The following is a 25174-nucleotide window of genomic DNA, read 5'->3' as shown; positions in this document are numbered from 1 at the left end:
CACTTAAGTGGAGATCTCGCCTTATCCAAGAGAATAAATTAAGAATGCTGCACATAATCCCTTAAAGGCATCTCTCATAACCATTGTGTGGACATACCATGGCCAGAAGCAGCTTTACAGAAAATAATATAACACAGATATAAAAACTCCTCTGCATGTGAACTCATCAACAAACCACCTGCGATCGGTTCATGAGATCAGCCAGATTGGCGAACACCGTTCAAGTCATTAAATGTGATTATCGGCCGATACCAATCTTCAGCAGATTGATTGGAGCATCCAAAACTAAGAAGTAATATTTTTGCAGCTTACCTTAGTAAATGTTGATTTCTAAATGCAATATTCACCTTATTCTTCCCGTACGAGCGATTCCTAGTCATTTCTGTCATAGGCAACTGAAACGGAAATTCTAAAACAATAGCAAAAACAATCGCATTTCCACATTGAAGGATAAGGTAAATAGCACTTCAAGTTGTACAGTGCTAATATAAATACATTACATACACATGAAGAATAGTATAACCAGGCATTACCTTAATAAATGGCTTATAAAATGATTCATTCGTAACGCCAAACTAATAGAAACAAACTGAACATCAATATTACACGTTACTGTGTTTGTAATATTCTTAATCATCTATAAATCATCCAGAAGGTGAGACTTTCCTGCTTTGTGTGTGCAGTCGTCAAAAAACAGAACAAATGCTACTATAAGTAGCCACTCGCATGGACTTCTCCATCAACATTTAATATGCTCCTTTTTTTGTCTGTTGCTTTTTTTGTGAAAGAAAACAAAAAAACGAAACAAAAAGTTAACTCTACAAACTACCAGACAAGGTTGTTTTTCCATCTCATGATCCTTGCTAAATCAAACCAAATGAACCCCAAAACAAAACCAAAAAAATTGAGTGGAAGCGGTGCATACGACTTCAGAGTCTTGGATGGGGTAATGGTCAAATCCCCAGTGAAGGAGTGAAAGGAGGAAAGCTGGAGCTGCTCAGGCGTCACTTCATCTCCTCCTTTCCTCAACGAGTCTCACAACACACAGAAGTTCAGATAAGGGTTTACTGGGGGGGGCGGGGGCGTAAACTAGGATACTGCAATTCCCAAACAGTTGTCCTGCTGCTGTGGTCAGTGTGTGCGTGTGTCCACAGACCTAACTGTTTTTTTATTTTTATTTTATCATTCATGCATCAATCTTCCTCCCCCCCCAGTGCTGACTGTCCATCCCAGCATCTACCCTCCTTCCCTGGCTGGTAGTGAAGGGTTTGGTGCTGGTCTTTGTATTCCTAAACCATTTGTGTCCATATAATTGTCAGCGAATCTGCCAAATGATGAAGTCAGATTTGCGTGGTGTTGGAGTCTCGATTAAACCATGCTCAGAATTCACCTCGGGGAACACCAAGCGACACACGTCAACTGCACTACATTAAAACACACAGTCAGAAATGGAATGGAAAGAAAGACGATCTCTATCTACGCTATGGTTGTCTACAGGCAGGATCCAGCGGTACTGCGCTAGTAGTCGTAATGAAGTCTGCGAGCATCTACAGCACGTGTCCGTCTCTTTCTCGAGAGGCCTGGACGAACATTTAGGTCAACTCAAGATGGCCGCCGAAAGCCCATGCTGAGAGAAGTTGATATGCGACGGCCTGTCCATGTTGCTGGAAACGTTAAAAAGCCAACGGTGAAGTGAAGGTACGATGAAGATCCTCGAAACTCAAATTCATATTAAGAGTCAATGATGGAGTTTGTGAAGCTAAAAAAGTGGGAGTTCATGAAGGGTGGGAGGGGGCGTGCACATTTGTAAAGCATTTATTTAAAAAGAAAAGAAAAAACAAAAGTGTCCCATCGTTAGCGTTCTGACCGAGTCCTTTGAGTTGAGTCTTGAGTCTCTGGTTTGTGCTTTTTCAGCATGCTTACAGACAAGTGCTGCCTCCTAGTGGCTGGTTGTGGAGCAGGCGCTGCATGTGGCTTTGGAGGAGGGGGATTTGTGAGTAACAGTGACAACTCAGGCACGTTGAACTGGCCAAATGCCTGCGCACGCTAACATTATAGGGCCGCGGGACGGATATGTAAGAATAAAACGCCAGTGAAAGAAATTTTAGAATATATACATATAAGTATACATGTATATCTATATATATATATATGTAGAGACAGAGAGAGAGTATAAAGTGATGGTCAGAGACTGGTGCACTGGTTTTGGTTTTCTGAATTTGGCTGTTGGTTTGCAGGGGGGGTAAAGGGGACGTTTGGAGAATCGGACATGCAGAGGCCGTCCCCTCAGCCTTAGCTCCCGTAGTGCATGGTGTTGCTGGGGATGGCCATTGGAGATGCCATGGAGATCGCCGGGCCGCCCATGGTGAACTGGTTGGTGACGGGGTAATGAAGACTGGCGCTGCTTGGACCCTGCTGCGCAGTTGTTGCCCCTGAGAAGAAAAATGCAACATTATAACCTTTGTATCTCAGAACATTTAATGATCAAGGCCTTAAAGTGCTCACATTGTGCCATCTTAAAACTTTGTGATTTATAGAGATGTGAAGTTTGAATCATTTTACTGACTTGGACCTTTGAGTCTCGTTTGTTGAGATGAACAAATCTTGTTTTTTTTTTCTTGAGTCATTTCGTTCAATTTGCCTAAAATATTAAAAGGCTACGAGTTGCTTTAAAACTCATCTATAACTAGCCCAAACATTCATCACACTACAAACAAGTCATAACTAGAATGCTGTAAGAAAGTAATGTAAACACTTGTTTGTAGAGAAAGTAGTTTGATCATTTTATTATTCCAAGTCATTTCTCTCATAGACGACTGAATCGGAAGTCCTAAAACAAATTGCAAAATGAGCGCACTTCCGCATTACAGAATAAAGTCAATAGCACTTCAAGTTGAATAGTACTTATATTAATATATTACATACAAATGAATTATAGTATAACCTGGCACTGATTGAAATGATTCATTTGTAACACCAAACTAATTTAAACAAACTGAACATCAGTATAAAGAGTTACTTTTTTATAAGATTCTTAATCTACAACTCATCCAGAAGGTGTGACTTTCCTGCTTTGTGTGTGCAGTCGTCAAAAAAACAACAGATACTACTGTTAGTAGCCACTCGCATGGACTTCTCCATCAACATTTAATATGCGCCTAATAGAGAAAATAATCATTTCTTGTTTATCTGCTCTTTTGTCTATGATCATGTCAGCTCACCTTTTCTGACAGCTTAAATTTGAGTCATTCGTTTACGTCACACAGACAGTTCCATATAAGCTTAACCAATGCACACAGTCTGCGCTGAAAGGAGCCATGATTAGTTCACCTTTCAAGTTTTCTGGTTTTTGAGTCGTTCGTTCATCATGTGACAGCATGTAAAGCATAGGTCACAAACTCAATTCCTGGCTCTGCACAGTTTTGCTCCAACCCTAATCAAACACAGCTGATCCAAACAATCGGAGAGGGTGCTCGCTGCAGAGCCATTTGAGCAGAGCTGAGCTCCAGCGAGGGGGAGCATGAGCTCTCGCTCCTCCTCCTGTAAGCTGTTTTAATGCGTACACCAACCCCACCCCTAACCCTACCCCCAGTGACATCACTCGTAGAAGAAGTGCAAAAAAGGTGGAGCTCAAGCTCAAGCTCCCCCTCGCTGGAGCTCAGCTCGCCCAAATGGCTCTGCAGCGAGCACCACTTGAACAATCGAGTTGCTCAAAAAGGTTTAGAACACCTTATTTAGTGGCATCAGCTGTGTTGGATTAGGGTTGGAGCAAAACTGTGCAGAGCTGCAGCCCTCCCCGAATTGACTTTGAGACCTATGATGTAAAAAACAGTCGAACAGTATTCAGGTATACAGTAATTGAATAATCAAATGTACAATAATACTGCATAGTCTTTTATTTAAAAACTCAATAAAACTTATCATGGTTAATTTGTTAAGGGCACAAACAGTACAATATTTAAAGCCTGAATGCTTTTAAAACTCTCAAAAAGTCCTCAAAAAAAAAAAAAAACTTGTGAAATAATAAATTATAATTCAGACTCAACATTGCATATTCTCGCGATGTGACTATTGCAAATGATCAGATTGTGATATCGATCCTGAATTGATACATTGTGCAGCTCTACAATAAAGCACATAAGAGCACTTTAAAAGCTGATGTGCAGCAAATCATGTTAAAAACTCTACATAAATGCAATCATTCATATTCAAAATAAACAATTGACTTTATTAACATTTCTTGTTTTGCTTGTAAGAAAGCTTATTTGTATGAAGTAGTTGATCAAAGTCTCCCTATTTGTTTAATATGACATGATGGTGAGAAAATCATACATTTAAAGAGTGATGTACATTTCTAGAAATAGACACTCACCCTGGACGATTCCTGTGCTCATTATAGAGCCCATTCTGGAGTGAGTGTGGTTCACGATCCCCGTGTTCACTGGAGAGGAACGAACACAAACAAACCCCTCTTCAATTTACACAGACAATGTCATCTACATCAACACCTTAATACTTGGAGACTGAAACAGAGTCTTAAACTAAGGCTTTTAGAATGGATATTAAAGGGGTCACATTTATTTATTTTTATTTCCACAAGGTCCAATTATAAATGGCATTTTCTGATCATCCAACAGTAGTCAATGAATACTGCACATAGACTATATCAAATGCCTTCCACCAACAAAACTCATAATGGGCCATTCAAGTAGCTTTATAGCTTAGCTTTAAAATGGATTTTAAATGTTTTGATGTATGCAAGTAACAGAAATATTAACAGGGTTCCCACTGAAAGCCAAATGTCAAATTCCCTGACTTTCACTGAGTAAAAAGCTGAATTTTCATGACCTTTTATGAACAGAAAAAACAGGAAGCTGTTGTGTCGAGCGGTCCATCCACATTTGGGCAACCAGGACATGGATCAGTTTTATATTAAATAGCATATTCACATATAGAAAGTGCTCAACTAGTGTGTGATCTCTTGAGCCGTCATAGACACGGTACACTAGGGCTGGGCGATATGCCAAAAACCTAACCTTATTATTATCCATATTGAATGATAATGATATATATTAACGCAAGTTGATAATGCTTTCAGATTTAAGAGTACCCCAACAATGACTGAAGCCACAAAAATCAGAGAGTCCATTACCAGGGTATATGCAGGAACCCTCATTTGAATTAAGACTTTTTAAAGACCTTCTCTAAATATTTTAATACTTCATCGCCAGTTCAAGTTCAACTAATGAAAGTTCTAGTAATGTGGAACCAAACCTTTAACTTAATTAACAGTTGTAGATAAAAAAATTAAATGGAGCACAACCATGCAACAGAACACGGATAAGCTCGGAAGGAACAAAGCATGAAATACAAATTACGTGGTTGTTTTCAGCGACAGGCTTCAGCCACTGTTTACACTCATCTTTCCTCAATTAGAGTACGCAAACTTACATTTTACCAACTGTTTCACTCTATGGTTTTGCTACATGCGAAGAGTGTCACATCACCTTCCCACGTTTGTCGCAGATTACATCACCCATGGAGGAGCTAGAACACACCGCAGCACGAACCAATGGCATTGATCGAGTACGCCGTTGTTAATATTAGGAGAAAAATAAATATATTTATGCTTTTTTGGAGTCAAACACTTTGGACAACGCTTGAACAAAATTTAAGACCTCGTAAAATGTGACTAAGACTTTTTAATCCTTTTTAAGGGCCTTAATTTTCTCATAACTGATTTATCAACTTAATACTTTAAGACCCCGCAGACACCCTAACTAAGTGATAGAACATTTTTGACTGATAAATTTTCAGTGGCCAAAAATTCGGTACATTCTAATTTTAACTCACTTTTAGATTCCCATAGCTGTACATTTCTGCTCTGTGATTGGCTCTAAGATCAATAAAGAGTGAAAAAGTGCAGAGTCTATCAATGTTTTTGACATAAATTTGATCATGACTGATTAAAATAGCATTTATTGGACTAGCCCTACGGGACGGTACAGTATGGTATGGCATGGCACTGCACTTCTGCACTTAGGTCTGTGACGTGTTTCACATCAAGTTGTATTATTGCAATGAACATTCAGCCACAGCAAAAACAAACAAACAATTTCCATACATTTATGCTACAATAATAAAAAAATTTCCCCTACAAAACTCAGGAAGGACTGGTTGAGCACTGCGCAGTTAAAAACAGCCACAAGTACAGCATGATGAATGCATTTGATTGGTGATAGCAAAGTAAAAAAAATAAAATGGCAGTGAAAAATAGCCTAACCATAACAACAGGCAAAACCATGTGAAACAACACATCAAACATGGTACAGAAATGGGAAGTTAAATGACAAATAAAAGTCCCTGATATTCCATGACTTGACATGAAAAATATGTAAAATTCTCTGACTTTTAATGACTTGAATACCCTGATAAAACTCCATAATATTCCAGAAATGTCATGACCTGTGGAAACCCTGAATTGAAACGGGATCCTTCACGATGTGGCCCCTTTAATACTTCATGTAATTTCTTTAAAACTTCAGTTGGGATCTTAGAGGGCTAGAAAGTATTATGTGTATTTGTGAGCGTGTGTGTAAATATCCATACGTGCATGCGTGTCTGTACCAAGGGGGATGAGATTGTTGTGGGACACGGTTGTCCCACTGCCACCAATGACAGTACTGAGGTCATAGGCTGTAGGCATCCCTGAAACACAAAGAGAGAGAGAGAGAGAAACATCTGAGTCGCATCACAACAGTCAGGGTTCATTTTACCTTTACTTTCAGGTAAATATTCATGATCTAATGTGTCATGCGAAGTCTCTGTATACAAGGTAAATAATAAGTAAAAATGCATGTGCACTTTCAACACAGCATTTCATAAAATATGTGACAATACATGCAATTTATATTTATTTTATGTCTATGTAAAATGTATGATATATTATTTTATTTAACATTGATGTGTGGAAGCATTATGTGAGAGCATGTGATTGGCCAAGGCTATACCATTAATTGTAATTTCTACACACAATTTACAAATAATGATAAACATTACTGATAACAAATGATAAAACTAATAACAAAAAAGACAAATCCTTCATAACATTAATAATAAAAGCTTAAATCAGTGTTAACTATAAGTAAAGATTGGAAGGAGGCTAAATACTATATGCACCTATTTTCAGAAAATAAAAGTTTCACACTTGGCAAACCAAAACACAAGGTATTACGATAACTCAATTCTGACTCCAGCTATTTTATAGTTTAACATAACATTTTTAAATAAATAGATTAACTGGTTCATGTTGATATTAATATGATTAACAAACAGCATCACTTCACTAATTAAGCAATAATAACTTTCAGAAAAGAAATGTAAGGTACCAATCCAAAATACCAATCTAGGGTAAAAACTGAAGAATACTGTGGGCTCCACTAGATGGGGCCACTTGCTAGTGCTGCACATCAACCCACATGCAAGAATAATATTTAATAATTTGACATTATTTTGTTAACCCTTTGTTTTAACATGACCTATAAAACATAAGTTAGTGTATATAGCAAAAACCCTGACAAATATCACTGACAAATATCTTCTATTGCAAAATTGAGCTTATGTTAAAGTGAAACCAAAATCCAGTTACTTCAATAGGTTACATATTAAACATTTATGATAAAACACTCTGTTCCGATAAATTTGCAGAAGGCGGTTTCTATAAATAAGGACAGTCCTCAAGTACATAAATATGAGAGCATGCATTCACCACATACAAACTACTGTATAGCTGATATCTTGCCGTTTGTGTGATCATATTTTAAAAAATTATAGACTTATAAGAATACAAATTCAACAGTATCTTGCCTCTGCAGTTTGCGATTGTTTCTGAGCACAGCACTCAACATATTCCTTGACTTAAGTATAATTAATTTTCTTTTAAGCTCACGAAGACAAAGTCACATTGAGAGACCGACCGCACAATTATACATAAAAATGTAACTAATAATACCAATTAAAATGTTTTCGAGTATACACATATTTGTTAAACAAATTTCCATGACTTTTCCAAAACATTGCGGGTTTGTCTTTCCAAAATGTTTTACAGGCCTGAAAGATGCCATGTCAAAATTCCATGACTATACCAGGTTTTCCCATGAGGAGAATTTAGGGAATACATTTAGAATTTGTAAGAAGCGTCCAGGTGCTGTACCTGACACAGCCATGCCTTGGCTCATGCTGTATGTTCCCCCAGTGTTCCACATGTTCTCTGAGGGAGAGCTATAATGTGAACCTGGAGGAGGGGCAGGTGTTGTGCCCGTGTACCTGTGAAACACAACACAGAATAAGGGAATTATGGTCAACTAACTTGGAGCCATGGAAAAACAAATTATTTTTTAAGTTAATGAAATATGAATATTTCATATTCCTCCCCAAAATGTACAAGACAACATTCCTTGTTTTTGGTTAGGTTAAAATGAAAGTAAACTAAAACTAAAAATAGAATTGAAACTATACAGACATTTTAACAAAAATAAAAAGGACTGAAAATTACCACAACTTCAATAAAGGCTACATAGAAAACAGAAACTAGAAAAATAAAATCTATTTCAAAATATTAATTAAAACTGCAGGATCTTTTCCACTGTTCTGGGTTCTGCTTCTAACTCCAGGTAAAGGAATGGAAAAACCCATTACTTTTGCATAATAACACCACACTAAGGAGCCAAGCAAGTATAGTGTGATATTACGTGATGTTAGAACATCACAGCCAATCATGTGCTTCATTTTTTGGACAGTCATGGAAATAGTGCTTTGTACAAACAATTCTTTAAATTGACAGATTACATGTAAACAGGCTGCATGCTGTGCTCAAATCAATAGCCAGGTTTCATATAATTTTGTTTTGTTGTTGACAAAATAAATGTATAAGAAATAACATTTGACACTCGCCATCTACAACCTTTGCCGTTCCAATCTTTTCATAATAAACAGGTGTGCATGATGACATCACGATTGACGAAAGGTAAATATGGAGTTACTGCAAATGTATAACAGCAGTTTCCGTCCATTATTTCATGTTAGAAATTATTCCCAAACACCCTACGTCTACCCCTCCTCCTCAAAAAACAACAACCACCATTTAGTGTTCTGACAGTTAGTCTCGCATAGCCAGACCTCAGATTGACGACTGTAGCTCTGAGAACTTTAGCCACTTTAATGGTCAAGGAATGCCTATGTTATTTGACTGACAAGTGAACTAACCAATCACATTTTGTGTCATGCAATGTTTGTGGGTGTGGAAATGTCCTGAAGATAAATAGTCTGTCAAGCAACTGCAAATCACTCTTTCACTATTGTCTTTAAACGTTTACAACGACGCATCAATATCCTTAATTATCTGTCAGCAAAACATATAGGATATCTGTAAGGCTTTGTTCTGAGATTCGTTCATTATTCATGAAGTATTTCTTCATAAGAGAAGACAGACTGAGTGAAAGTTTTCTTTGTTCGTTAAAAGCAAGGTTTTGTTAGATTTGTGAGCATCCACAAGTGAAAAAAGCAACTGTTTTGAATGATGCGTTTCTCTTTATCACCAAAATGATAGAAAATCTGAAGGATTTCACTGCCATTTAGAAAAAAAATATATATATATATGCATACCTGTGGTTTGTCGACATCACGGGTTGAAGCTTTTTTTGCAGCGAGTATTGCATTTAATAATCCAGCATTTAAGTTCAATTGATAAATGCTCCAAGTTTTCCTTACAGTATTAGATGTGAAGTCAGTATATCTCTGATTCATCAATTTCTCAGAAAGTTATACGTTAAATGAACACTGTCCTCAATATAAACATCACAGCTTTGTTTTCATACAGGCTAATTAAGCTTGTTGCACATTTGACTGCCAGAAAGTCTGTATAATTAAACCAATCAGAGGACAAATGAGGATCTGCTAAAGTGTTTCCAGAAATGTGTGCCACATGCATCAGACATTTAGAAAAAAAGGTCTGTGGGTGGTGCTTGATGTGATGTCTGAGACTATCGGACAGTTTACTGATCTCAATATGATTAAAATTTCACAAATAATTGAAAAGATAGATTGAATCTAATTTAGTTTAAAGGAACAGCACTTTTACTGCAAAACTCACTGTGGGTCTACTGAAATTCTTTGAGACATCTTGCAGCACCGGTTTACAGTGTTGCTGAATGGGACACACCTGCCTATTCTTCCCCAACTGAAGGCTACAGTGATTACATTAAATTGCAAAGGGTGGACATCTGTTGTTCTCCAGGCCCTTGTTGATGACAGGTGCAGAATAGAAGAGGTTTGCATTGGAAGTGCACATGATGCACTGGTGTTTGCAGCTTGGCATCTGCACAGGTGAGCCTACCATTCAATATGCTCCTGAAAATGTGTTATGTGACACCATGTGTGTGAAAGAATGTCCAGAATAGTTTTTGTAACGTTTAAAGTATCAATACAGAATTCATGAACCAAAGTTAAATATATATAGTGACATTTGCTTAAAATAATTGCTAATTGGCACTTAAGCTTTATTGTAAGAAATGTTTATCCATTAAAACTTGTAGCAAAAGATCTCTTGCATGGCAACCTGGCTAATGACACTTATACTACAAATGTGCATAATAAAGATGTTATTTTAGGAATATACATTATGAAACATCAGCATTCTTAAACTATATCCAAGATTATTTGTTAACCCCATCTAATTTATGAAATATGCAAACCAGAAGCAATACAACCTATGATTCAGTTTATCATTATCTAGCTCTATTGTTATGTGAAAAGCCCTTATAATGTTATGTCAAAGAAACTAAAACAACACTGGTACGCAGCATGTGTTCTGCATTGTTTAGTTGGTTTCCAAAGAAATGCATTCACTCACCGGAAGAAAGGGTTCTTGAGATCAAGTAGATTACTGGATTTGGAGCCTGTCTGATCCACTTGAGCAACAATACTAATATCGTAGCTTTGTCTGAGAGAGGAAATGGAAACAAATGAGTCTGTTAACCACAAAAAACACAAAAAAGAGGTTTAACCAGAGCATCTGAAAGGTTTTACAAATCAAAGGTTTTAAAGACCCTTTTAGTATCTACAAAAGCTTTTTTGGATCCTAAATACTTAACTGTATATGAACAAAAATCAGCACACAGTCACTTCTGATCTCAAAATGCAATTTAATAAAAATACAAAGTTTTTAGCAAAAGGTCTCCAACAGGCAAACACACAAAGACCTTTAGGTAAAAATAATGCATTTTAAAATAAATTTCTTCTTTTTTTTTTTACTAAACGCAGCACTGGCAGAGTGCCAGTTATTTTAATGAAAGTTCAGCAATTCTTTTGATGAAACACCTGCCTCAGGTTTTTTGAATGTGTGCACATTATACTTTCATTATTAGCATCCTAAACCATAACATGACTAGAAATCAAGGATTAAACAACATTTTACATTTTATACATCAACATTTTATGGTAGACATTTTTTAAAACAAGTGCACAATTCCAGAAAAGTAAAGCAAAAATGTTATGTGTGGTTCCCAAATGACAGACTAATTATTATGACAATGGTGTCATTCAAGATACGGATCAAGAGAGACCAAATTTAATGCAAATGAATTTGAAAGCATGTTAATTCTGTACATTGTGTGTCCTTACCTCTTGTTGGCGATTAAAAGTGCAGTGCCTGACATTGTGTCCCCTGCCTTGGCAAAGAGAGGTGACTGCAGCAGACAGCGCACTTGGTACCAGTGAGTGAGGGGCTCTGTGGGGGCCGTCGAGAGCCACACCGTCATCCTAAACACATAAACAAGAGCAAACCTGTCACAGATTATAAAACAGTACATCTGCTCCCTCACATCCAAATAGTGGAATTATTAATAAGTTTACACAATGTTTAAATTTCAACACAGCAATTCTTTACAGTTATCTTTAAAAACTGTTACAACAACAAAGTTGTTAAAGTTTTAAAGTTAAGTTACATAAAGGAGTACAACAGAAGTATGACATTGGAAATGATTAGTAATCTTTTTTTAATCATGCACATGCTTGTGTTTCAGTTCTAAAAATCTAACCAAGTAAAACAATTCTAAATAATAATAATTTAATTTAAAAGTAACACCAATGTGACTACTGCTTTTCCTATAAGAATGCACATTTGAATCTGTACAATAGCAATTTTTTGAGAAATGTTGTAAATTACTTCATGATTAGCACATTGGGTTCACTTTGTTTTCATATTTCATTCCAAATATTTATTATCATAATTAATGTTGTAGTAATAATACGACACTACTTTTAGAACTATAAACAGTGCACACAATACTTAAATTGTACAGTATATAAATTCATAAAAATATAAAAATTTAAATTGTTTCACATTATGACTACTCTAGATATATTGGGGAAATAAACACACAATTTCATTATTATAATACCTGTTATTTTTATTGTATTATTTACATTACACACTTTTTTTTTAGGTAAAGTTTGTTTCTTTCAGAATGGACTCAAATGTGAAAACATCACTAATGGCCCATTTCCACTGAGTGGTTCGGTACAGGTCACCTTTATCAGGGTTGTGTTTCCACTGCCAAAAAGGTACCAATGTACCAGCATACGTTTAGTCCTTATTTGGGTTTAAAAACAACATGCAACATATAGTCTACAGTCAGTACAAACCTCTCATCTGTATCTTTAATCTTCACCAGCACATGTAACCTCTTGTTAAAAAGGAATTACGTCATTCCAAGTTCAAAGTCCATAAGGTGATAATAATAGTCCAAAAGCAGATGATAATAGTTAAGCATGGCAGTTAGTTCAGTTTTAGGTTGCTGAAGGAAGATCAGCTCCTTTGTTTTTTCTGGCTTTTCCTTTGTTTTTTTTTGTTTTTTTGCGCTTCACTCTCAAGTTTGTCAGTTTCTGAAAGGATTGAACGTCTGAAGCACTTCAGTAATTACGCGCACGTTATTATCATGAGAAGTTCGTTATTTTTAAGTATAGACGCACAGCGAGCGCACACAAGCTCTCTGGAAAAAATAAAACCACACACGCTTTTAAATGCCCTCGTAAAACAACAATAGGACACAGCAGATTTTGTTTTTGTAGCCTTTTTGACTGTTCATCAAGACGAAGACAAGGTTTGTTTGAGCTCGGGTCGACCATGGCTCATTATTATTTGCATTTAGTATTACAATATAATATCTTGGCTGTGTATTTAAAAATAATGCTGTTGGTTTACAGAGATGTGTCACTAGCTTGTGCACAAGCCAGGAGAATGAAAACAAAGGAAGCCCCATTCTTACTCCACCTTTTGGTATCCTTTTGTCATGCTAGGTACGCTTTGGAAAGGGTACCCAAAAAGTAGTATGGTACAGTTTGCTTTTTTTGGTACCTTTTGACAGTGAAAACACCATAAAAGTGTACCGACCCATACCGTACCACTCAGTGGTAACGGGTCATAATAGCAGGTTTGTAACTTACACTGATCCTATGAATGCAACATCAAACCAGAATGCCAGCCCATGTACAAGCCCTGAATGCATCATGTGGAATTTGAAGGGGATTTCTATCCTGGAAAGGACAAGAAAACAACAAAAAGTGGAGAGTGTATCTTATACTACACATCTTAAAAAGGCTGCAAGGTAAATCGGATTTTGGGTGTAAACGTACTTGTAAAGATCCTCTTCTTTAGCTTCTAAAAAGTTGACTGTGTATTTGACAGATTTAGCCATCAGGATCCTGATATCAAAAGTGTCCTGAAAGAAATCAGAGGATAAATGAGAGCAGGCAGAATAACCTTCAGCCCTGAATCTGGATCAGGAAGTGGGTCAAATCAAACACAACGACGTTCTGTGAGGCCTCCTGTCAAGGGCTGAGCCACAGCGAAGCAGACTCAGTCCTAGCTCAGAGGGCTCTCCTGCCTCCAGCTGAACTCTGAAAGACGCTACAACAGCGCCATCTAGAGCCAGACCGCGGCAGGTCACTGTCCCAGCAGTATAACACCGTTACAGGCACTGAAAATGCCTGAACAGCTGACTAATGCTGGGCATACAGCACACAAACAGACTGGAAACTACAACTGGGACATATTGAAATAAAAACTGGGGAATATGACAAAAAAAAAAAAAACTATCATGGCAAACAGGATACAAACAGAAACTCTGGTTTATGTAATAATTACATGAAAAACTCCAATGTAAATACAATAATAAACAGAAAACAGTGTAATAGTTCCCTACATTAACAATATAACAAATCATATCTCTCAACCCTGCCACAATGGCATAGCGCCGTAAATACTAGCATGTTAAATCCATGGTAAATCAATCGTTTATGGCATAGTGTTTCTCCTGTTCATCAGTGCCATTTCATATTCCTTTAAACTAAATAATATAAACATTTTCAAATTCAAAGTGCTGCCCTTTAATGTTTGCACGATCAATACGAGACATATCCGCATGTAAAACAAAGCTAAACACTCACACAAGTAATTCTGCTTTAAAGCATATTAAATTAGACCAAACATATTGAACATGCAATTGTTTAATCATGGAACATTTAGTTAATTATCATTACAGTTTCATCACCCAGCCCACCTGTAAACTATTTAAGAAAATCTGCAAAATAAAATTCACACAAAAAGCACAGTCGACAACTTGCAATAATTGGCTTCTCAAGAGGAAACAGCAACTCTTACACCAACGACCCCTGAAGCAAAATTACACGTGGACTTTCTGTACATACAAAGATATGCTTTTATATACTCTTCTAGATGGGCGAAAATTCATTGCATTCCCACCGACCATACAAAAACAGTAAGTTCGGAAACCCTGACCACAAAGTAAAGCCTTTCATCACGCACATAAAGGCGAGCTCACATACTTCACTTCAGTCTCCTATATACAACCACCACTGAATCTATTTTGCTAATCCATGAAGCAAACTGGCTTTCTCCTCTTCCTAGAAACATCCTCCCTTCTCATTTGAGCTTAAGTATGAAACTCAATCCTGTCCGTATTTACCCCCCCCCCCCCAATGCTCACTGCTTATCTATAACTGGTGTGGAGGCAAATCTCCAGTTACCTTCATACTTCACACACTATTTATCAGGGTAATCTTTCCCCTGAAGGCACAAACACAAGCTCGTGTGTTTTATGGCCTCCTGCCTTACCAACTTTCCAAACTGTAGCCAAGTCTAAAAAGCCAGCATGTCCTTTAACTAGCACACACCCAATCTGCTAGTCATTCCCTCCCATTTCTCACCACAATAGGCTGTCTGAAGTATTCATCTACTGCAGCTCCTCTCAGCGCAGACAAATCCACTCCGTGAAAAGACGGCTGGTACCTGAAAAACAAGAAAATTCTGTTTTTCAAGAGGAAACATTAAGTAAATCATCCTGAGTTGTCATCCTCAACAGTCTTAAATCACTGTTTATCTACACTTTTTGTCTATCATTTGAAATCTGCTACCGGTATGATGACACACTTATTTGCACACACTTCTTGTCGTACATGCTGTTCTTTACTCTCTCCCTCTCTCTCTCCCCACCCAGTGTCCATGTCCTCTTTAAGAAAGCTCACCAAAAATTGGCCTTTGTAAACTGCTCCATGTAAAGCTGCTCATCTGTGAACGGAGCGAGGTGAACGTCTCCAATGGTGGGAAACATTTTGCCTGTGAAGAGAGCAGAGGTGTAATATGTACAGATGTTTGTATATGTCAGTGTTTTTGAATAAGACTTTTTTCACTCACCACTGGGCTTGAGGAATTTCTTGGCGTGTAGGTAACTCTCCAGCATCCTTTCATTGAACAGCATGTAGCCCATGGGTTCGGATATGATAATGTCCACCTGCTCAGGTAAAGACACTTCCTCCACTTTCCCAGGAATCACCACAACACGCTCTGACAGCCTGTTACTGTTTACAAGAACCTGTGGATACACAATTATCATTAGTACCACCATATTGGCATAACCACCACTATTGTATCCAAATCAATTTTCCATGCATTCAAATAATTTATATACTAAAAACACGTTTGAAATGATGCAGTATTAAAATCATGAAATTGATAATCTATTTTCTGGATTCGTACTAGGGCTGTGCAATTATCTAATTGCCATTTTTTTTTTACAGATATTGCGATTTGAATTTGATTTGTTATTTATTTTGTAGTCAAGCTTCAGCTTAATAATCTGTATCATAGCTTCTTGCTGCTAAAATGCAGTGAGTGTTAGGCCGTACACAAACTATGCTATCTGAACCATGACCAGGCCCGTTTCTCTGATCGTTTGGGAAGTGTAAGTGCTCTGAATCGGGTTCAGGCTTGGTTCACTTGGCCAGCCCTGGCCCTGCTGGAAGAGGTGTGACAGAGCGCGGTTCACTTGGGCTCAGGCCCGGTACGCCTGTAGTGTGAGTGCAAAACATGACTGAACCCGAAACTGAAGACCAGACGCGAGTTTAAGGGACTGTTTCATATGGATTTATTAATCATTCTTACTGTTCAATGAACGCAAACTGTCATAGATTATTAAAGACGCAAGCCCCTCACTGCACCTTCTGCAAACCTCCTAATTCCTGCAGCACTAGGATTTTATGATCATTTATGAGTGTCAAAAGTGGCTGATCTGTTCAGCAAAATATTTGACTGCGTGTCACTGCATATTAAACAACTAAAATGATATAACGATATAAAGAAATCTCCACTGTGCTGAGCGAGAGCGCTTCTTTAACTGAACAGAGCATTATCCATGACGTACGCATGCTCAGGCCCGAATGTGATGCGAGTGCGGGCCGTCGGGGGAAACGGGAGGGGGAGATGAGTGTGCTTCGGCTCGGTTCAAGGCAACTGTACATAGAGTTTGTATGCCCTTAGTTAAAAAAAAAAAAAGGAACTGAAAAGATAGCAACTTATATTAGCAAACAACTCTAAAATTGTACTTAGCTTGATACTAGATTGTGTATCATTGACCGTAATTTTAGTTGACTTTTTAGCAAGACGCTTCTCATATAGATGCCCGTGGTACTTTTTTTAGGTGCTGGTTGTATTTCCTCGTTCTGTGGCAACAATTCTGCGACAACTCTTACAAATTACCTGGTTTTGTTTGGTGTCAGTGACTTTGAAACCAAGATATTCCCATATTATCGTCATGCGTTTTTTTCTTTGATATTAATTTGTCTATTAATGCTTCTAAAGCTGCAGACACCGTCATCTCACTCGTTTGCGCTTTCCTGTTTGTTTGTATTTTATTTTGGGCATTCCGCATAGTTTGATTGTGCAATTCTGATTGGGCAGAATGCAAGTGTGCTCACTTAATTGGCTAGTAAGACTGTCACACACAGATGGCAGTTACACATTTGGTCTGGGTGGGAAAGTTAATATATATTTCATATAGCAGCCTTTTGCCATTCGCTAATCGAAATGTTTCAAATAACGATTGCTATTCGATTTCGATTAATCGCACAGCCCTATTTTGTTCATATGAGACCTCAAACCTATGCAACAAAACAATGCAAGACTAAGAACTCAAAAGTGACTCCTTAAGTGTAAAATATGAATGATAGTTTTCAGCACGGCCTAAAAATAAACATTAAACTGTTAGTTTTGGTATCTGGCTGTGTCATCTACCCCATTAACCAATCAGGTTCAATTTGCTCCTTTACATTAGGTAGTGTACTTGTGCATAGATGTGTTAAAAAGTGTTAAAGCGCAAATAAAAAGTTGATTATTTCAAAGCATGGTAATATCCCAGGACAGCGTTAAAAAAATCTCAATAGAACAGTACATCAGCCCAGTTTTCATGTTTTAGCACAGTTTTTCCAAAATGTTAGGTGCATGAGCAGCATCGTATGATAAACTTATTTAAAAGAGTTATTTTCTATAAAAGCTAATCTGTAAAATTATCTCTGCAGCAAAGAACTTATTATACATGTTAGAGCAGAAATAAATAAAAACAACTTTAATGGCGAAATAACCTCCCTACAAAAACACAAGAGGAAAAGGACTTTTGATTTTTTTTTCTATTTAAAAATAAAAATATATTGTAAATACTGTTAGTTACTGTAAGAGTAGAACAACGGGCCGTTTACAAAGAGTTTATGGCTAAAATGACCCTATTAAATTATCTTAACAACCTTAAGTATTTTTCTTTGAGTTATTTTATTTGTGAGTCTGTGGTAAAGATAAATTATCCAAACTTTTACGCTTTGCTGTGCAACAAACATATTTTACTCATATAAATGTTTATTTTTATTTTCAAATGTAGTAAGAATGTGTGTGTGTGTGTGTGTGTGTGTGTGTGTGTGTGTGTGTGTGTGTGTGTAACGTTCACATTGTACAATAAAACCTCCAAGTACCAACTCCTAAACTGTAAAACCTTCAGTGAACAAGTGGCAAATTAGAGTTTTGGTTTTTAACGTCATCTTTGCATAGGTCTATTACAATGATTTGTGGATGATCATGTGAAACTGAGAACTGGAGTGATGATGCTGAAAACTCAGTTTTGCCATTAGAAGCATAAACTCAATTTTAATATATACAAAAATGCTGCCTTGGTAAAAATAAGAGACTAATCTACCTTTTTTGAACAGAAGCGCATGTCAGTGATTGAGGAATGTGTCTAACCTCTGCATGTTGAGCCATGGTGCTGGCCTCCACAGCATAAACTTTACGGGCACCAGCTTGAGCTGCAAAAAATGAGAGAATGCCAGAGCCACAACCTACATCCAGCACCACCTGAGACAAAAAAAAAAAAGATAAAAGGATGCATAAGAATCACAAGACAAGGCAAGACCAAGTCCAAACCACAGATTTAATCTAATAAGAAATCATTCAGAAAAACATCATTCAAAAAAAAGAGCAACCTTTCAAAATAAATTTGACTCAGGTGTCCCCTTTTACTTTGTCGCAATAAGTCAACTGTTCCAGCTTTAGGTATTTAAGTCTGAACAACATCAAAGCTAAACCTTAAAGTCATAAAAGCAAAAATGCCTGACTAATGACATTTAGGAACAAAAAATGCTCAAATAAGCACTGAAAAAACAGTTTGAAAACTTCTCAACTTGTAAGCACATTTAACACAGAAAAGGAGAAGAGAAAATAAAGAGAATAGCTTTACTTTATCCTTGAAGTCAGTATGATTCTGGAGGATGGCTCGTTGATATGTTCCAGTTCGTACATAATCCTGCATCATGTTTTGTTGCTGAGAGAGATACCCATAAAACTGAGAGAAAGAAAATGGAGGGAAAAAGATGTTCACAACATGCCAATTCCGGTCATGCTAGTCAGATTTTCTCTAAACTTGTTCTTCATGGTTCAGCTTGTAAGGCAAAATCAAATGAATATCTGCACGTGCAGGGCAATAAGAAGCCAGACACACCTGAAAATACTGTACAGCTGAAGACTCCTCTGTCCTGTCACTAAAGACTGAACGGTCGCCTTTTTGTCCACGACAAATTTTCAAGAGGTTATAGAACGACGAGAAATCTAGTGAAAAACAACAGCAGTGAACACATTAGGACGAGCTTGATTCTTTTATTTAATTGAGTTTGCACACCAGCTGACTGGCGATGCACTTGTCTGAAGGTCTGATAAATCACAATGAAGGATTATGGGCTTGTAAAAGAAGCTGTGTTTTACCTGCTGGAGATGCAAACTGCAAGAGGACACTGTTACAGCCTAGAGTTATGATGAAGGACTGCTTCCCGACACGACTGCACTCTGTCTCCCGCAATACTGTACACTTAAAGACACACGTCTCCTCATCTGTGGAGGGGAGCAAAACATTTCCTTTAGAATTCAATAACAGTGTTATTATAAATCTAATAGGCAGTCTGCATTAAAACAACTCATAAGTTTGGATATTATTGACCATTTTAAGTGAAGAAACAACAACTAATTGTTCTGAAAATGTACGTTTCAAAACATTATCCATACAGTCACAGTCAATGATCAATGTCAATGGTGCAAAACAACACTGGACTGGCATTTACAGCGATAACAAGATTGATTTTAACATTTGTGCTCCACAGGAAAATAAAAAACTTTAATAAACTGGAATAAAAGGGAGTATAAATGATAATTTCTTCACTTTTAAGTGAATAATTGTTTAAAAATTTGTGAGGAAAAAGTTCATTTTAGTGTTGTTTAAAGATTAAATGTGACTAATTGCATGCGAAAATTACCTTACATGAGTGTAAAAGGCTTTGGGTGTATGGTAATAAATGCACTATATAAAACCATATTACATTACAAAATAAAAGCTTTTATTTACTTAATACATGTACTGTGGATATGTATTATGTATACATAAAAAGCACACACATACATGTGTATACTTTAAATATATTTGCATTTATAATACTCATCTTTCCTGGGAGTTGTTTGCTGATTTAATGTTACCATTACAAGCTTAAACAAAATCAAACCAACCAGCCTTGTTCAAAGACATTAAGTTGGCGAGCTCTCGACACTGCAACAGTAAAAGGTGATGCCAGGATGAGGGATTTTGTCATTTATTTCCCCAGCTGTTGTAGGATTATCTCAAGCTTTCCACAGACAGATTAGGCTGGTAGTCAATTATATAATTGAGTTGAAAACAAATACAGTCTCTACAGCAGCTCAAGAAAACCCCACTTTAACAGAGGCTAGGTGACTGAAGCCAACCTATGATAATCTGAGCTTTACATCAGGAGTGCTGCTTGTCAACTTGTCAGTCTTTGCTCTGTTAGTGCTCAATGTTGTACTTTTTTCCCCCATTAAATATACATTTGCAATTAGCCACTAAACTTGGTCTAAAGGGGTTTGGAGTAAACATGGGACGATAATGAATTTTATTTGGAAAAGTCAAGGTTTTAAAACAGCTAACATTTTCTGTTATACCGTTCCTAAAGTACCTAAAGTTCCTTTTTTTTAATGACAGTAGAAAAACAGTAGGCAACAGTAGAAAAGGACCAGGATTCAGGAAACATCTGAAAAGCAAACCTTTAAGCTGAACATTGCAGTTGCTTTACTTAATATCCAAAAAAGGAAAGATATGCAAAGATGCCTTTTCAAGTTAAAAAGAAATCTGTGAATGAATTCTAATGAAGACAGCAGAAGTCAATGACTTTTTAAAATGATTTAGCCTGACTTACCGTTTCAAAATATTTTAAATGTAACTTTTTTTTTAACCAAGACATTCAAAAAGAACATATTTTAGAGCAGTAATTACTGTGAAATATATACTGTTATATAGTGAAACTGTGGTATTTTTACTCAAGGTCATCATACCATCAGAAACTTATACCGGCCCATGCCTAGTGTGGACTGAAAGTAATGTGTAAAAATACTGTTAACTAGCAAAGAATGTTTGTGTACACTTTAATACTTTGTTAATTTATAGAGTATACATGAGTGTAAAGCTTTGAACCATTAAGACTTGTTAAAAATGTTTTTAAGTGTCTTTTGTTCACCAAGGCTGCACTGATTTGATCAAAAATACAATAAACTCTGGAGAAAAGGTTTTTCACATAAAAAATAACTGTCAATACAATTTACTGTATTTTATTTCTTTCAATGAAATGTCTTCTCCGATCTACTGTTTCACATGAGTCTTCGAAAATGATGATCTGGTGCTCAAGAAACATTTCTAACAATTATCAATGTTGAAAACATTTGTGCTTCAAGTTTTGTGGAAATCATGACATGACAATTCAAATAATGTTTGATCAAATAATATGTAAAATGCATTTTGGTTTATGATGACAATTTCCAAAGGATAGTGTCTTTAATGAATCACAAATTACATTTTAAAATATATTAACATAGAAAACAGCCATTTCAAGTTGAATAAAAAATATAAATGTATTGTATTTTTGACTAAACTATTTGGTAAGTAGATAACTTGTATAAATATTTTTAAACGTGCAAATTATAATTTGTTGTTTTAGCATTGGAGTAATGATGAAAATTACAAATATAATACTATAATACAATCTCATTTTTATTCGCTTTGTGTACACAACTAAATGTTTTACCGATGCTAATAAATATATACTTTTGTAAATACTCAAATAACATTAAATAAAAATTTTAATCTTATTATAATTTTAATTCAATTTTATCATTTTATTATAATCAGCAACCTTGTCAACCACACAACAAGGTCTGCCACGTGACGTCAACACTGCAGGACGCAGAAGGGGGAGACCCGCTACACGAAACAACAAACAGACCCTTACGTCATAATTATTCATCTCACACCAGTGTACATTTTATTCATATTCACAGAAAGTGTTCAGTCCACAGTGAGAGACACAAATACTTTAGTTTAACAGATTTTTTCCTCATAAAGACTGAAGGTGAATAAAGATGCGCAAAAATGCAACTCATAAATATGATATTCTTAAATATATATTAATTAATAAATAAATATTATTTCGCCTGAAAATGCTGAGAGAGCTGCGGCATTTGGCGCTCGAAAACTTCTCAATGAGAAATCTATACGATGTGGGTCGCGCATCTGTTTCAGTAAGACATTCATCTCATCCACGGGACATCGGCAGCATGAGGCTCCAAACAAAAGCCCTGAGCGCTGAATGAACAGGCGGGACGCTGGAGGAAAGGAGGCGGGGGACCAGCTATTGTTCCCCGCAGAACAAAGATGAATGCCCAAACGGTGCTGCCATAAGAAACCGCTCTGTGACTATAACATTATAAACTTTAGCAACATTCCCTGCACTCTCAGGGATAACCAAATGCTTTTGGTGTGTAACTAGTGAAAGTGGAGAGGTGGTGCAGAACTGTGCGCAGTCAATCAAGTAAACTCAGCATGCCCATTCATTCCACCAAACAACCAGCCGAAAACACTTTCGACAAACCCGTTACATGTTTACACAAAGGAAGCCCCTGAAAACACAACAAGAGATGTGTCCACATCACTTTCTGAAGCTTAACAGTATGACTGAAGCTCCAGTCCGCGGCTAACTTTATAGGCGCCAATCCACTTTCTCGAAAAGTCCGGACGAAGAAAGCCTGGATGCCCAGGACACGCGCCTGCAAGGATCCTCATGCACGGGACATGTGTTTATTTCACATTAGGGAAACACATTCACTGCTGAATTGCCGCGGCTTGTACATATTAGCTGGGTAGCAGCAGCTAACTATAAGCAGCTTAACACAATACGAAGTGTTTACAGATGCTAACATGCTACTATCAACGTGGTTTGTGGCAACCATGTTGCAACCAAACCTCAATATTAGGCAGCTTTAAATCTTTTAAAGAACATGTACGGGTCCGAGAGCCGCTTTTGATCCAATACTTCGCACGCCTCCGTTCCCGGTGTCCAGGCGGCGCAACGCACGCACACACGCCGCACGCGCATCACTCTCCTTCGGCTAGGCTAGGATACACCGCTCAGCTGAGGCCGGATGCAAAGTGTCCACAAAGCCGCATCTACTCACTGTTCGAGAGGATGATTTGAGCCGCGTCCTGGTTCATCTTGATCTCCAGTCGCAGAGGCTGCTGCTCTGAATGCCGCTGGATGTCTCCATTGGCGTCTCCGATGGAGAGGAGGCGCACGCCTGAGAACACGGACACCGCCATCTTCGATCTGGAGAGAGTCAGAGACAGCAGCGTGCAGCGGCTCAGATCTGCGCTGGAGTCAGTGGTCAAGACAGGCCTGACTTACTACTGCCTCCACATGGCCACTTCTCGCCTTTCTCCCACAAACATTCGGAGTAAGTTACATTTATCATTAAGTGTGTAAATATTCCAAATCAAATTGTTTATATCAAATTCAAGTTTGTTAGTTTAAAAAGATTTCCTTTTTCAACATTGCAATAGATAAATTCTGGGTTCAAAGTTATTTTTATTTTTCTAGAATATCATGTTTTGTTTTGTTTTTAAAAGAACATGTGACCCTTGTGCAAAAGAATAAAATAAAAAATTAATAAATAAAAAAATTGTCGCATAGGTATACTTTTGTCAATGGCCAGAAATAGCCAGATTGTATGGCTAAATTATGCATTTTCATTTTATGCCAAACATTATTAGAATTATAAGTAGTATCCTGAATACATCTTATAACTTTTCCACTGTAAATATATCAAAATTAATGTTTGATTTGCAACAAGCACTTCTTTTTTTATTGACCTTTAGATTTTTAAATATTTTTTGTCACAAATATTGTGACAAAATAGCCTCTTTTTTATTTCTTAAATATTTCCCAAATTATTGTTAACAGAGCAAGAAAATGTGGCCATACTAAAAAAACTGGAAATCTTCTTTTCCTCCTCCTTTTCGAACCTGGTTAATGGATATGGCCTCCATTGTCCACTTAGAAAGGCTCAGATTTATCAAGACTAATTCCAAAGAAAAATTCTTTGTTACCTGGGAACTCTTTCTTGGATACTTAGACCTGAAACGTGCTCTATCCAAATCCAGCACCCTTTATGAAAACTGACTGGCACACTACCTTATAGGACTTTTTGATGTCTACATACAATGTGACATTACATTTTTTATCCCCAACAGCTGAACCCACATGTATGGCAATTCATATATTTACCTGCAAAGTGTGTATATTCTGAGACAATATTGTTTGTTTGTTGTGTTCTTTGGTACTTTTTAAGGTAAAAAAAACAACCTTAAAAGTATAAAAAACAGAGCAAGAAAATGTTCACAGTATGTCTGATAATGTTTTTACTTCTAGATAAATTCTTATTTGTTTTATTTTGGCTAGAATAAAAGCAGTTTTTAATTTTTTAAAAGCCATTTTAAGTTCAAAATTGTAAACTATATATAAGCTTTATTTTTTCTCAATAGTCTACAGAACAAACCATTGTTATACATAACTTGCCTAATTACCTTAATCTGCCTACTTATCCTAACCTAGTTAAGCCTTTAAATGTTACTTTAAACTGCAAAGAAGTGTCTTGAAAAATACCTAGTCAAAAATTATTTACTGTTATCATGACAAAGATAAAAAAAAACAGTTATTAGAGATGAGTTATTAAAACTATTATGATTAGAAATGTGTTGAAAAAAATCTTCTCTCTGTTAAACAGAAATTGTGAAAACAAACACAGGGGGTTTATAATTCGGGGGGCATAGACATGGCTATTATCATTATGTTATAAAATATATATTTTAAAAGGTCTCCTATTTTTATGTTC

The 25174-nt window shown here is 36.7% G+C and overlaps 1 protein-coding gene and 1 non-coding gene across 4 annotated transcripts; both read right to left on the bottom strand.

Moving 5' to 3' along the window:
- Positions 1-729: 729 nt before the first annotated feature.
- On the bottom strand, positions 730-23622 carry carm1 (coactivator-associated arginine methyltransferase 1). Of its 3 annotated transcripts, none has more exons than XR_012398746.1 (16): positions 23462-23622; positions 19658-19783; positions 19398-19504; positions 19137-19241; positions 18644-18754; positions 15773-15950; positions 15604-15694; positions 15286-15367; positions 13693-13778; positions 13504-13593; positions 11680-11817; positions 10910-10999; positions 8213-8325; positions 6610-6708; positions 3885-4441; positions 730-3281 (listed from the first exon to the last, which is right to left on the bottom strand). XR_012398746.1 is itself a non-coding variant. In XM_005164016.5 (16 exons), exons 1-16 carry the CDS (start codon positions 23601-23603, stop codon positions 2293-2295), a joined length of 1749 nt encoding a protein of 582 aa, XP_005164073.1. In that variant the 5' UTR covers positions 23604-23622; the 3' UTR covers positions 730-2292.
- LOC137490804 (small nucleolar RNA SNORA74) lies at positions 13872-14069 on the bottom strand. The gene has a single exon (XR_011010865.1). It is a non-coding gene; the product is annotated as a small nucleolar RNA SNORA74 (small nucleolar RNA).
- Positions 23623-25174: the final 1552 nt, after the last annotated feature.

Source organism: Danio rerio, chromosome 3 (assembly GCF_049306965.1).
Source record: "Danio rerio strain Tuebingen ecotype United States chromosome 3, GRCz12tu, whole genome shotgun sequence".
Lineage (NCBI taxonomy): Eukaryota > Metazoa > Chordata > Actinopteri > Cypriniformes > Danionidae > Danio > Danio rerio.
Note: the sequence above shows the minus strand (reverse complement) of the source record. Positions and strands in the feature narration are given on the sequence as shown.

Bases quoted from the DNA above. Each gene is read 5' to 3' on its own strand.
- carm1 (XM_005164016.5), bottom strand. From the start codon at position 23,603: ATGGCGGTGTCCGTGTTCTCAGGCGTGCGCCTCCTCTCCATCGGAGAC. The intron at 19,784-23,461 runs GTGAGTAGATGC...TCCCCTCCACAG, and splicing joins TCAAATCATCCTCTCGAACA to ATGAGGAGACGTGTGTCTTT. The intron at 11,000-11,679 runs GTAAGGACACAC...TTCCTCTCTCAG, and splicing joins CTTTTAATCGCCAACAAGAG to ACAAAGCTACGATATTAGTA.